Source organism: Paroedura picta, chromosome 3, assembly GCF_049243985.1.
Source record: "Paroedura picta isolate Pp20150507F chromosome 3, Ppicta_v3.0, whole genome shotgun sequence".
Lineage (NCBI taxonomy): Eukaryota > Metazoa > Chordata > Lepidosauria > Squamata > Gekkonidae > Paroedura > Paroedura picta.
In genome coordinates, this window is record NC_135371.1 from 116,136,244 (window position 1) to 116,151,098 (window position 14,855).

Here is a 14,855-nt window from a genome sequence, read left to right on the forward strand (position 1 = left end):
TTCCTTATTTCTTATAATCATGTTTTGTCTGAACTATTTTCTTAACAATGCAGTCCTTAGTCTCAGTGGGCTTAGGAGGGTGTAACTCTGTGTAGGGCTGTATCATTTGCATCCCTATCCAAGATGGGGCTTGTTACTGAACTCGTCCCTTTAAGAATAAAAACAGTAGCAAGCATTGAGCAGTGTAGTTTTGTTTAACAGTAAAAATTGCCTTATTAAAAAGTTAGTGTATTGGATTACCAGAAGTGCATTTCCAGTGGCGCTGTGACAAATTTTACTAAACATGTCAGAATGATGTCATCACGAGCATTTAAAAAGTATATTTTCCCAACTAGCAGACCAATACGAGTGGAATGCTCATATTCCCCGAAATGTCCTGTTCTTCATGTTATAAATAGGCCACAGTCTCTTCTCATGCACTGCACAACATATTGGCACATATAACGTCTGCAAATGACAGCTAAGAAATATGAGTCCCTGGTTCTATTCTAGGCTCTTTCCTCAAGGGTTGTTGCATATTCTATGAGCTTGACCCTTTTTTCAGGTTTTTGTTGGGTTTTCTAGCTTCTTATAACACTGTCCTAAGTGAAGCAGCCAGAATCTGGTCCCCACCCAAATGCAGTCTAAATGTACAGTACGGTTCTATGAATACAAAATCATTTTCAGTCCATTCTCTCTAGGGATGCTTCATAAACAAACAAGGGCCAGCATAAAATGTACAATATTCCAGTAACACTACTGCACAAAAGATTTGTGGGTTCTGGGACAGAAAAAGCTGGAGTTGAAGAGAAGTAGGTGGGTCGACAGAAAGCCCAAAATCTTGTAAAGCCTCCCAGCTTTTTGTGGCTAACCAATACAAAGTGTTTAGATACTAAATGTTGGGGCATGGGTGTGCAACCAGACTCTCAGTCAGATGTACATCAGGGGATCTCACCTTAAACAGTGTTCATTTGCTCAGCACTACAGGAGAGGAGCAGAATTTTTTTTCCCTATCAGCGGAACTGGCAACAGGGGCCTTTCTCCATTGCTCTTTCTGCTGGCAACGGGGGTGGGAGAGAAGCTCAATCTCTTCTGGCCCCGCGCACAAGAGGGCTGTAGAAGGTGAATTTCCCCAACCTACATCTGCACCAATATTTGAGCCCTCAATTAAGTGGTCTTAGTGGCACTTTGAAAGCAACTTGTCAATGCAAGGTCACGAGAGAGAGCATCCAGGCAGGGAAGGAGGCAAGAAGCAAATTGACCAGGGGCTAGTTTAGTAAAGGTTAATAGCGCTTTAGTGTGATGTTTTAATGACCCCAAACGTGCAAAGAAGCCCTCACTCATCCACCTTTAAGGCTATACATGGCCTGGGCCCTACCCATTTGTGGGACCACTTATCTCCTTATGTTCCCCACAGAGCACTCTGTGGGTATGAATTTGTTGGTGAGCCCAGAGCCCTGAGAAGCACACCTGGCCTGGGCCAGGGCCTTTTCAGGCCTGGCCAGTACCTGGTGAAATGAGCTCCCAGAAGAGCTGAGGGCCCTGATGGAGCTCTCTGGGTTCCACAGGGCTTGCAAGACAAAGCTCTTCTGCCAGACATTTGGTTGAGGCCAGGCTAGGGACTGGGGTAATATCAGGTCCTCCCCCTCTTCTTTGAATAATCAGTACCCCCCTGGGCTAACATAGCCTAGTGAATGAAACATGACTGTGGATGAAGAATTAAGACGTGGGGGGGGGGGCTGAATAGGGATTGTAGCAGCCATCTATTGTAGAGTTGTTGGTTTTTTAGGGGCTTGGGCCCTGCGTATCCACAGGACCGCTTGTCTGCCTATGTCCCCCACAGAGCACTCTGCAGGTATGAATCTACTGGTTGTCCAAGGCCCCTGGGTCATTCGCCTGGCCCCAATCAGGCCAGGGCTTTTTAGGCCCTGGCCCCAGCCTGGTGGAATGAGGTCCCAAACAGCTAAGGGCCCTGTTGAAGTTATCAGCTTTGTGGAGACACAACTGTTGGGAGATTGTCAGCCCCTCCTGTCAGCAGAAAGGACAGGGAGAGAGGATGAGTTGAGAAAGAGAGAAGCGGTGACTTGGATGAAACACCTTGCTGCGGGATGATAAATCCATTGCACTGTAAGACTGAGGGTGTTTCCGCACAAGGACCAATGTTGCCAATTGCTTCCATAAAGCGGAAACGCTATTTTAAATAGTGGAATCTTGGCGTTACGCATACCTTCATTTGTAGTGGAATCCAGTAGCGTTTCATTCGTTCCCCACAGGTTTCCAGTCTCGCAGGAATCGCTAGAAAGGAAGCGATTTTTACTGTGCTTGGTCCCGCCCCTGGCCGTCAATCAAACGAACAGCCAATGGGCGGTTATTATCATGCTCCGGAAAAGCCCCTTTCCCTTTAAGCACAATTAAAAAAAACACACACACACACACACGTTGCAACGAATATGCCTTGATTTGTTGCAACGGAGAGACCCATCTAGCTGGCGTGTGAGCTGGCGATTCATCGTTACCACGCTCCCCCAAGTGAAAAAAAAATCCCCCTCCCAGGAGCAATTTTCGGCCAAAAATAAAGGGAACTTGCAAACGGGGCTGTGTTGTGCTTGGGGACTTAAGGGAGCTTGAAAGCACTTCTGTGGAGGGACTGTAGCCAGAGAAGCCTTGCAGGTTCGTTGCTTTCCCCGCTCGCTCCGAGGGGAAAAAAATGGTGATCGCTTCGCCGGAAGTTTGGAGGAGAGAGCCAGGGGGAGGGACTTTGTTGGAACCGCAACAATGAGAACGCACAGGTCTTTTTCGCTAGTGTTGCAGATTGTTCGCAAGAGTGTAGCGCTTTTTGGAGGGTGAATCTACTTTTCCCGATTTCCCTAGAAGCGCTACAACGAATCGCTTTTCGCGGAACTGTTGCAGGAGTGTTGCAGATTGTGTGTGACGTCTTGCGGAACTGCAAATTAGTAGCATTTACAATATGAAAGCCTCCTGCTACATTAAACTTGTGTGGAATGGCCCTGACTTTGCCCGCCAACTGTGCTTGACCTGTATGTTTGCCCCTGTGCTGTTCACTCTCCCAAATAAAACTATCCCTGACAACACTTTTTCCTGGAACTGCCCACCACATAACATCTTCCCGTGTTCTCTAATCTTCCCCCTGTAAAAATGCCAGGTCAAAGTCAGTGCAGCAGGATATAAATTGTATAGCTTCTCAGATATCAAGTTGCCTGCCTGCTTTGGATTCCTTTTCCAAAAGCATGTGTAGATATGCTGCTTAGACCCATATCCAGCAACAATGATACCTGAGTCAGACTGGTTGATTCTGCACCTGGCAGAGTAAGTGGGAAGTCAAGGCTAAGCCTCATGGCTTCCTGGTAAGTCCTGTGCCATGGAGAGAGAGATTTATCTATCATGGGGAGGTTGTAGTGTAGCCAAGAGATCCAAGGGTTGTCTGGAAGCCAGGCAAATGACATTCGGAGGTGGTTGGCCATTGCCTGGCTCTGTGTCATAACTCCTAGTGGAGGAACTATCACCCAAATCCTTGGAGGTCTCCCATCCAAATACTAGCCAGGGTTGGCCCTACCTAGCTTTCAAGAACTGACTTAGCTTCCAAGAACGGATCGGGCTTGCCTGGGCTATCTGGAGCAGGGCACCATGGAGAGAGTAGGCTCTGGTTGACTTGCATTTGGTTAGGACCACATTCCTTGGGTATAGCCTCCATCTTGCCTTATTTGAATTCAGCATTCAATTGTGCAGAATTTGGCTGGGAAACAGCTGAAGCCCACCCAGGACCCCCTTCCCTTTCCACCCCCTCCCGGCCCATTGTCTGGGGGGCGGGGTTTGACATGCCCATATATGGTCTTGCTGTTGTTAGTTGCAAAGTCGTGTCCGACCCATCGCGACCCCATGGATCCCATGACCCTCCAGGCCATGGACAATGATCCTCCAGGCCTTTCTGTCCTCTACCATTCCCCGGAGTCCATTTAAGCTCGCACCGACTGCTTCAGTGACTCCATCCAGCCATATGATATATGGCCATATCGCCCAATAAATGTTTAACAAATTTAAATTATATATTAATTAGCTCCCACTCATTTGAGAAACCCTCCCAGGGCTATCATGAAGCCCAGGCTGGGAAAGCCTGGTTTACGGTGGTGGATCATATGCACTGGAGTATAGCTGGAATATAGAGCCTCTTGTGGCGCAGAGTGGTAAGGCAGCCGCCTGAAAGCTTTGCCCATGAGGCTGGGAGTTCAATCCCTGCAGCCGGCTCAAGGTTGACTCAGCCTTCCATCCTTCCGAGGTCGGTAAAATGAGTACCCAGCTTGCTGGGGGGTAAACGGTAATGACTGGGGAAGGCACTGGCAAACCACCCCGTATTGAGTCTGCCATGAAAACACTAGAGGGTGTCACCCCAAGGGTCAGACATGACCCGGTGCTTGCACAGGGGATACCTTTACCTTTTATAGCTGGGACATTGTACAGAAAAAGGAAGAAGTTTAGAACTGTTCAACTAGAAACAATTTCCCCTTTCCTTGGGAATAGAATTGTAAGCAAGCTCTTCACCACACCCTGATTAACATTTGGCTGGATTGCCCAGGGGCCAAATTCAGCCATAAAGCTAACATCAGGTCAGTGTTCTCTGCAGCAGATGCCAAATAATGCCTGATCCTTTTTTAAGTCTTTGAGCTGAAGGAAGGAGAAGAGGGCATTCTTCCAAGTATCTGGAGCTTTCCAAGTATTCAGCCACATGTGTGGTGAAGTTTCCTTCCCTATCTCACGTGACATGAGGCAGACGCTCAAATGCATTACACAATAATCCAAATATGCCTCTGGCATAGCTGAGCCAAAATCTGAAGCTGCTGCAAGGAACAGAGACTGCAGATGAAAGGGTCACACTTTGACAAACTTTACTGAGACTTCCAGAATGCACCATTTCAAGCCTGCTTAAAAGAAGAGTTCTGCATCTAGGAACCAAGCTCCACTGGACCCGACAATGCCCTGCAGGGAAACATCTGTCTGAAATTCAGCCGATCTACGGACTCCCAGGGATCCTGTTGAAGGGGTTTGTGCTTGTGAGTAGTACGTTCTTTCATTAAAATTGTCTCCAAGTCAGGTTAATAGCCATGATTCTTAGCATATTTCCCTTCCACGTAATTCACTGGATCTTATTCCTGAGTGATGAACTAGTAAAGTGCATGAAACTTGTACAGAAACTTTCAATGGGACAGTGATAAGTTAAACAATGCAGGTAGGCAATGCTGAGTTCAGGTTAAGAGTTGCCTGAGGCCAACCATGCAAAGTCTTTTCTCTTGCTGCTGATGTAACAAAGGAAAGGTTTTAGTTAAAAGAGCCTCAGACAATCACCACAGGCTCAGTGGCACTGAAAGCGCTGCAGCCAAGTTCTAAGCTTTGGAACTGGATCAAGGGACAGGAGGCCAAATTCATTCCTGATATTGCTCTGTGCTAGTCTTCTGCTGGATTCCACCAGATAATGACTTCCTTTACAATCCTGAAGGATGCACATAGCAATTAACAACTTGTCTGGTTTGAAAGAAACAGTGTGGTGCATCTACCTTATCCACTGGTCAAGCCATTATTTTACTAGAGACAACCATCAGTTTACCTGGGAGAAAGCCCTGATCAGGAGAGCCCAATCAAAGCCAACCCTATCAGATCTTAGAAGCTAAGCAGAGTATTTGGATAGGGGACCTCCAAGGATTTGGCTGGAGTTCCTCAGAGGAACACCAGGGGCATTTCCACACACCACTAAAAATAATGTTACACCAGCGTAATGGAGTAGCTCTAAATATTATCGCATCACCCAGCCATTCCTCACCTTCTTGCTGTCTCGCTGTAGTCTGCCACCTTTTCATGCTTCTCATCCTCCATAAGTGCTGCTGGAAATGGCGGAAGAGAGCAACGACTTTATATGCGACTCTCTTCCACCTGTCAATCAAGACAGGCAGCCAATCCCCTTCCTCTTTTTAAAGGTCTCATGATGCCTGCCAATTTTTTAAATTAATAGTTCTCCGTTTAAATGCCTATGCATCTAACCAAATGTGCATAGTGCTTTTTGAACGCCACCCCTTATGGAATCATGAGTCTTTTAAAAATTAACCTCATTCCTGATTTGTTTTTTTAGGGGGAGACTTTAGAGAGGCATGCTTTGTGTCACAACTTTGGGGAAACATATTTTTGGATTTGTCTGCACGTTTGTACACCTATTTGTTGCCCCAGGCAGTTTGCTTCAAAAAATACTGGACAAGACTGTCAAGAAAAAGGAATTAGACTAAGAAAAATATGGAGTCTGTAATCATCTTGGGGCACAAGTATCCTGGCAAGTTATTCCTATGTTGTTTGATCTGGGGGATCATTGCCTTGATGGCTCTCAGCAGTCCTGCTCCTGGGTGAAATCTCATCCTTTTTGTTCAACCAGCCAAGGAAAGAATACTCCTTTGGGGAAGAGCAGATGGTCCAATGGCCTGAGGATTATTGCATTACACTGTGTGTTGTAAATGGGGAAGTTGTAAATGTAGGAACATACTGCAACAGGAATAAATATGGAGCTAATTTGTTCTGACCTCCACACTTAAAAGAGGAGCTGGTCTGGAATTCATATCCTCTGACCTGGACATCCTGCTCATGAATCTATGAAGCCTAGTTGTATTTGCTCATCAGTGTGTGTTGGGGGGGGGTGCTTTGCACCTGCCCAGATGAATTTTGTTCTTTTTTACAGCTTTCTGCTCTAATATTTGAAACAGATTTGGGGGCTGAGGCCCAGTTTTGAGCCTTGGCTGAAGCAAAACCTGTGTCTAAAAAAAGGCAGATGTGAATTTGCTGACATTTGTCTCATTTAGTTTATAGCAGAGTTGAACTGTCTCCAGTTTGGGGATTTGGTACCCAGTGTTCTACTTTGCACATTATGAACAAAAAATGGGCTATAATCTGCACTTGTCAGGGATTGATTTGTCTTTTTCTTTTCCTTTTGCATAATCACATACATATCCCAAATGGTTGGAGCAATAATTTATAACACATTTCTCCACCGAATGATCTGAAATCCCACAGCAAATGACGCAGGGGCTGCTTTGGCTTTATCCCCATCCCATGCGCCACACACACTTCATTCCACTGATCCCCTGTTTTCCCAGATCTGAGGGCAGGCTTGGGAGGCGATGACAGTTTGGTTTTTTTTAATGTTGCATTACTCAAATTTACTCATCTCTCTTCAGTACAGCTCAGAACAGGCATTTAAAAGTACTTTAAAAGCACACAATATGAAATATAGTGTGTACCATATATACTCGCATATAAGCTGACCAGCATATAAACTGAGGCACCCAATTTTACCACAAAATCTGGGCAAATGTATTGGCTCACATATAAGCCGAGGGTGGGAAATGCTCCATCATCACAGGCTGTCCCATCCAGCCCCCCCCCCACACAACAAATACAGAAAAGTCAAGAGGATGAATAGCTGCTGGGTTTTGTACCCCGCTTTTCACCCACAGAAGCCAAAAGAATAGTTTGGAAGAAGTGATTAAGCAGAGGAAGAAATGAAGGAAAAAGGGGAAAAAAACCAGAGTCCCTCAGTCAAATCGTTGATGTCTTACAGGCTGCCAGAGCTACAATTGGCTGGCTGGAGCAGGCTTTTATTTCCATTACTGTATATACCCGCGTATAAGCCAAGGAGGGCTTTTTTCAGTGTGAAAAAGGTGCTGAAAAACTAGGCTTATATGCGAGTATGTAAGGTACACATTCCAAACTCTAATATTTATTTCCAAATATAAACTTTTCATTCTGGAAGTCCTAATATTTCAGTAAAATGAAACTCTCAAGGAAATAAATGAAGAGCAAAACAACTTGTCCTGTTTTATGGACTAAGTAAGAAACAGTATGATAGGCAGAATTATTCATTTTAAAGCCTTATTTTCCTTCCCCAAAACCTGTTCTTTCTTTCTTTCTTTGCCACCCTCCCCGAAGGCTCAGGTTCCACCCCCAGAATCTCCAGGTAGTTCTCAACCTGAAGCTGGCAAGTCACTTCTCAGACACGGCTACCAGAGGCCTGGAGGTTGGCGGCGATTGCCCCAGCAGGGAGTTGCCTATGTCCCTGAAAGCACCATGGAAACATGAATCCAGACACTCTTCAGAGGCCAAAGCCTCTCCATACCTTTTTGCCCATAAGAAAAGACTCTGGTGTGTAGGACTAGAAGGGAGCCTCTCAGTTTGACCACACCTCCTCCCCAACATAACTCAATCAAGCCTCTACTCAAGACGGTTGGGTCTGTAACAGCAGAAAACAACAAGAGTCCAGTATCACCCTAAAGACCAATCAAGTTTGTAGCAGAGTCACCGGTTCATGAAAACTCATACCCTACCACAAATTTTGCTAGTCTTTTAAGATGATACTGGACTAGTGGTTAAGAGAGGCAGCCTCTAATCTGGAGAACTGGGTTTGATTCTCCCCTCCTCCACCACATGCAGCCATCTGGATGACCTTGGGCCAGTCACAGTTCTCTCAGCACTCTCTCAGCCTCACCTACCTCAACAGGTTGTCTGTTATGGGGAGAGGAAGATTGTAAACCGCTTTGAGACTTCTTTGGGGAGTAAAAAGAGGGATATAGAAAAACAGCTTTCCTAAGAGACATCAGTTTGTGAGGTGAAAGGTAGCATATCTGCTTGCTGTTGGCAATAGCCTCTTTTTCTTTTCTTTTTTATACAGTCTCCATCATGATCTTCCTGGTTATGCTTGTCTGGACTGTGCCTTGCATTGCTAGCCAACTTCTCAGTAGTGTAGTAAGAACAGAAAGCCAGAAGGGCTCCCGGCAACTTGTCTGCAGCATGCCAGGACCACAAGGCCCCCCAGGCCCCCCAGGCCCTCCAGGCTCACCTGGGACTATGGGAAGGATGGGCTTCCCAGGAAGAGATGGACAGGATGGAAAGGATGGGGAGAAAGGAGAGGTCGGAGAAGAAGGTAAGTGACTGTTCCCTTGTATGTCTCTCTGTGCCACAACAGAATTTACGAACTGCAGGGAAATCCAGGCCAAGCAAACTAAGAAATGAAACAGCCCCCCCCCCTTTTTTTAAGAAGCACCGACACCATCAAATTCTGAAGAACCCACCACCATCCATCCATCTATTAAAATAATAATTGGAAGTTCTGTGCCTACTATTCTTTACCCTTCAAACTGAGCCAGGTGGTAAACAGTTGCTTCCACACATTACCAGGTAATAAACAGTTGCTTCTACCTTCCCCAGAGAAGCCCACTTGGTTCCCTTTCTCCTTTCTTTTCTATATCAGATAAAACAATTTTGTTCAGATATTCCTTTGGATGAGGAGCAGAAATAGCTCCAGAAGGTTATTTGTGTCTTTGTTATTATAACTGCTGGTTTTTAATTGTGATTTCATTGGGAGGGGTTTTATTGGGCTGGATCCTGCAGATCAATGTTGCAAGCAGTAGTGCTTTCCTCCGTCAGTGTTCCTCCCTATCCTAATGTAAGCATTCTTGGTCTTCTTTAAAGAGTAAGGTGACCAGATTTTAACACTGGTAAAGCGGGACACCATTGACCGGGGGGGTTCTTGATTTAAAATTTGGTCTATATGGAGCAACAAAAATTTGCATAGATGCAGGATTAGCCCTAGCATCCTAAAGCATCCAAGAAAAGTGTGTATCCAACCTTTGCTTGAAGACTGCCAGTGAGGCATTAATATATATATTAATTTTAACATAAGTACAATTTGCCAGGTGCATTCGCAGTATACAGGATTCTGGTATACATTCGCTGTATACAGGATTCTGGTGTGCTCTGATTTTCTAGCAGGATGATCTAGGGCTATGTGGGGCCTTGACTTCTCCCAGAGTTGCAACTCATCTTGAGACCACAGAGATCAGTTCCCCAGGAGAAAATAGCAGCTTCAGGGCAAGGACTCAATGGAATTACTTCTTAATTTGAGCTCCCTTCCATCCTCAAATTCTGCCTTTCTCTGCACCACCCCCAAATCTCCAGGAATTTCCCAAACTGGTGTCGGCAATCTAAGGTGAGCACAGATAGCAACGCTGACAAGATGGAGGTCCTGTGGCTAGGTGGGCAAAGGACAGATCAAGAAGCACACCAGTCCACCTTGGCCAGGGTGCAACTTAATATCACACCCTCAGCAAAGAACCTAATTGTTTCACTCCTTTCATTCTCTGTGAACAGGGAGGCGGTTGGATTTTAGTCTGCTACCAACTTTTTTTGGTTTTATTGTTTAGGAGAGCCAGTTTGGTGTAGTGGTTAGGAGCACGGACATCTAATCAGGCAAGCTGGGTTTGATTCCATGCTCCCCCACATGCAACCCTCTCGCCACAGCACTGATAGAGCTGTTCTGACCGAGTAGTAATATCAGGGGCCATTCCCCACCGGGATCCATGTTGCAAATTGTTTGCGGGACAAAAAATCGCCATTTTAAATAGTGGAAATCGTCGTTATGCATACCTGCCTTTGTAGTGGAATCCAGTTGCGTTTCTATCGTTTCCCACAGGGTTCCGGTCTCGGCAAAAATCACTAGCCAGGAAGCGCTATTGCCGAGCTTGTCTCGCCCCTGGCCGTCAAGCAGCCAATGGGCAGTCGTTATCATGCTCCCAAACAGCCCCTTTCCCTTTAAGGAAGGTTTTTTTTTAAACACACACACACACACCCGTTGCAACGAATCTGCGTTGATTCGTTGCAGCGGAGAGACCCATCCAGCTAGCAGGTGGTGTTTGAGCTGCCGTTTCATCGTTGCCACGCTCCCCCCGAGTGAAAAAAAAATCCCCCCCCCCTCACGGGCGCGATTTTCAGTGTGAAAACAGTGTGAAAAATAAAGGGAAAATAAACCAGCAAACGGGCTTCTGTGTTACTTGTGCTTAGTGACTTTAAACAGAAGGACTGCAGCCGGGGAAGCCTCACCGGGTAAACGAAGGCTTGCCGGTGCGTTGATCTCAGCTCGCTCGGAGAAAAAAAAATGGCGATTGCTTCGCCGGAAGATCAGAGGAGAGAGCCAGGGGGAGGGACGTTGCAGAAACCGCAACAATAGTAACGCACAGAACTTTCCCGCTAGTGTTGCAGATTGGTTGCAGGAGTGTAGCACTTTCTGGAGGGTGAATCCACTTTTTGGGATTTTCCTGAAAGCGCTACAACGAAGAGCTTTTTGCGGATCGGTTTCAGGAGTGTTGCAGATTGTCAACGACGTTGTGCATAACGGCAAAACTGTAGTGATTTCAATTAGTAACCATTGTGCTATTTTGGACAAATGTGGAACGGCTCCAGGGCTCTCTCAGCCTCACTTACCTCACAGGGTGTCTGTTGTGGGGAGAGGAAAGGGAAGGCCGCTTTGAGACTCCTTCAGGTAGAGAAATCAGCATATACAAACCAATTACTCTTCTTCAGGGATTTTATTGTGGAGTTTTATCTATTGTTTGCAGGCCAGTTATGGGAGCGACAGGGTATAAATTGACTTATAAATAAAAATAAATAACTCAAAACTGCAATAGGAAGCTTCTGTTCTTTGGGGTACTTCCTATTCCCGAGCTGCCATCACTAAAAATGTCCAGTGATGTTTTGTCATCCCAAAGGTATAATGATGATTACATGTTGCATTCAGATCACTCGTATGAAGACTCACTGGAGCTGATTTGTCTTTTAGGTTCAGAAGGCAGAGCAGGAAATTTGGGCAAACCAGGGCCAAAAGGCAAAGCCGGAGCCATTGGCAAAGCCGGTCTCCGTGGTCCAAAAGGTCTGAAAGGAAGCCCTGGGAAAAATGGAACGCCAGGAAAGAAAGGCCCCAAAGGAGCACGGGGGGACCTTGGGATGCCAGGGCCCTGCAGCTGTGGGGCCAGTAAAGCCAAGTCAGCCTTCTCCGTTGCAGTGACCAAGAGCTACCCAAGGGAGAGACTGCCCATCAAGTTTGACAAGATCTTGATGAATGAAGGTGAACATTACAATGCTTCTAGTGGGAAGTTTGTATGCAGTATTCCTGGCATCTACTACTTTACCTATGATATCACTTTGGCCAATAAACATTTGGCTATCGGGCTGGTGCACAACGGACAGTACCGGATAAAAACATTTGATGCCAACACTGGCAACCATGATGTAGCTTCTGGGTCAACTATTCTTTCTCTAAAACAAGAGGATGAGGTCTGGCTGCAGATCTTCTACTCTGAACAGAATGGACTTTTTTATGATCCCTACTGGACAGACAGCCTTTTTACTGGCTTCCTGATATATGCCGACCAGGATTATATCAATGAAATATAAAGAGAGACTCCATTGCCAATAAATCCTAATGGGAAAAGGTGTATGAAAAAGTTACAGTTGCAATGTTACGTGCAGCTATGAAATAGCCCTTCCTGCAGCAGGAGGCCGAATACAGACTGTGGCCCAAAGACACTGCTACAATATTTATAGCCAGATAAATAGTCTAAACCTCAATTCAGTTGTAATACAAGTTCCAGGTTTATTGATTATAGTCAGTTTGTGAACCCAGGATTTGGCTCACAGAAAACTGCTTAAATGCTGGTTTGCATCAACCACTCAAATGATGGCTTCATTACCTTTTTTCTCTCCTCCTCCCTTGCAGAGACACGGGTGGCATCCCGGCCAGCATGGGGAACAAGCCAGGTGTGAGCCAGAATGTCCACATTTTTATATTTCACAAAACCATAACAGAGACTAATTGTGGTTAGACCACGGTTTCAGATGCTGGCTTGATAAGATCGTTAGTGGAGTCGCCTGCGTTCAAATGGCCACACTAACCATGCTGGCATTTATCCATTCATCCACAGGCCACTTTCCCCACTTCCTTTAGCTCACTGAACCCCACCACCACCCATTCAGTTCTTGGGGGTAAGTAAGCCCTTAGAAACAGCGTAGGGACCAGAATGGGGGTCTGCAGTAGAAGAAGGGAATCAGTGGATATTGCCATAATGGTAGACATTGCCATATTTTTAATGATGTAAATTAAACTATGGTTTTATATGATATGCTAGGGATGCCAGTCTCCAGGTGGGACCTGGGGATCCCCTGAAATTATAGCTCCTCTCCAGACTAAAGAGATCTGTTCCCATGGAGAAAATGGCTGCTTTGGAGGGTGGACTCAGTAGATTATAGTCTACTGAGATCCCTCCACACCCTAAATCCTACCCATTCCTGGTTCCACCCCCAAAGTCTTCAGAGCTGGCAACCCTAATGACATCTGAGCTGAGCATAAATTTACATGTTTCTTCATCTCACTGTGTTCAACCCCTGAAATAATAATTCTTGTCAATGAACTTTGAATATGCAAGAACGAACTGTGATAATAGAGGAGAGAAAGAGTAAAGTTTATCAATCAGCACAGTTCAGTTTTCCCAAGGGAAATGTTCACTTGGGTCCCATGTGATTTAAAATGGTGAGGAGTAGTCCAGCAACCTGTATCCTGCCTAGGCTTGCCAACCTTGAGGCAGTGGCTTGAGATTTCCCACTATCACAACTGATCTCCAGGCAACAATGAGCAATTCACCTGGGGAAAATGGCCACTTTAGAAGGTGAAGTCTATAGTATTAGATCCCATTGAAGTCCCTCCCCTTCCCAAACTCCACCTTCTTCTGGCTCCACCCTCCAAAACTCCAGGTATTTTCAACCCAGAGCTAGCAACTTCAAGCCTGCCATATCACTCAGCAAAATTTGAGGCCTTCCTTCAACCCAACAGACTGTTTCTGTAATAACAAAAAGCTGGCAGCGTTAGCAAAGTCTAAATATGCAGAAAAGTCTCAGCACATGCTGCTTAATAACAAAATTGTGTTATTAAACAAAAGAACATACTTTATAGGAAAGAGAATAGATAGAAACCTGTGTACTAGCTGGGAGAGAGGGAGAAAACTTCTATAAGCCATTAGGGACAAGAAGGGAACAATTTGAATAGGGGGGAGGTACATAAAGGTAAAGGTATCCCCTGTGCAAGTGCCGAGTCATGTCTGACCCTTGGGGTGACGCCCTCTAGCATTTTCATGGCCGACTCAATATGGGGTGGTTTGCCAGTGCCTTCCCGTCATTACCGTTTACCCCCCATCAAGCTGGGTACTCATTTTACCGACCTTGGAAGGATGGAAGGCTGAGTTGACCACGAGCCAGCTGCTGGGAACAAACTCCCAGCCTCATGAGCATAGCTTTCAGACTGCCTTACCACTCTGTGCCACAAGAGGCTCTTTAGGTAGGTACATAACCTTGCCTAAACTAGCTAGCTGTCCCTTTACTGTCTCTGGGGGATTTTCTAATCATCTGTCTGCATTTATGCACATTAGATTTTGTATATTCCAACAGGAAGAGGGGATCAATATTCCAGATAAAGTCTTCAGACTGCTAAGCAGAATACAAGACTGTTGTCTTTATATCTCTTTTTGTGCTGAACTCTATGAACCAGAACCTCTATAAAATCACTTTTTATCACTTGTGCTATATCATTTTTATGATGGCTGTAACATGCTAAAAATATCCAGGCCACAGACAATGTCTCTGACCAGCTGGTATTCTGCAAGGACTTTCAGAGGTGGGGAGATTAAAAATCAGGAGATTTCCCTTTTTTGACAGCACATCACATATCAGCAGAGGGACCACCCCTGCACACCTAGCTCAAAATCCTGATAGTCTAGTACTACAGCAAACGAAGGGAAAAGGGAAAACAAACTCGACCCAAAATATGCTGAAACTGCTAACAACCTACATCAAATAAAACAATTAAATGTTTATTATGTGGTGTACACAATAGCAACGTTAAAAACATATAGGGCATGAATATCAAACTACTAGCTTTATATATGTTGTAATAATTTCACATATAAAGTTGATGAACATGTCAAATGACCAGCATAAGATCATACACA

The 14,855-nt window shown here is 45.4% G+C and overlaps 1 protein-coding gene across 1 annotated transcript; it reads left to right on the forward strand.

Annotated features, from left to right (window-relative positions):
* The first annotated feature begins 4,803 nt into the window (after positions 1-4,803).
* Positions 4,804-14,421, forward strand: C1QTNF2 (C1q and TNF related 2). Its single transcript, XM_077327221.1, has 3 exons — positions 4,804-5,045; positions 8,696-8,947; positions 11,639-14,421. The coding sequence occupies exons 2-3, from the start codon at positions 8,704-8,706 to the stop codon at positions 12,250-12,252; spliced, it is 858 nt and encodes a 285-aa protein (XP_077183336.1). The 5' UTR covers positions 4,804-5,045; positions 8,696-8,703; the 3' UTR covers positions 12,253-14,421.
* Positions 14,422-14,855: the final 434 nt, after the last annotated feature.

What these genes read in the sequence shown, in the direction of transcription:
- C1QTNF2 (XM_077327221.1), top strand. Translation starts at nt 8,704, where the DNA reads ATGATCTTCCTGGTTATGCTTGTCTGGACTGTGCCTTGCATTGCTAGC. An exon ending in AGGAGAGGTCGGAGAAGAAG is followed by an intron (nt 8,948 to 11,638) that starts GTAAGTGACTGT and finishes TTTGTCTTTTAG; the next exon opens with GTTCAGAAGGCAGAGCAGGA.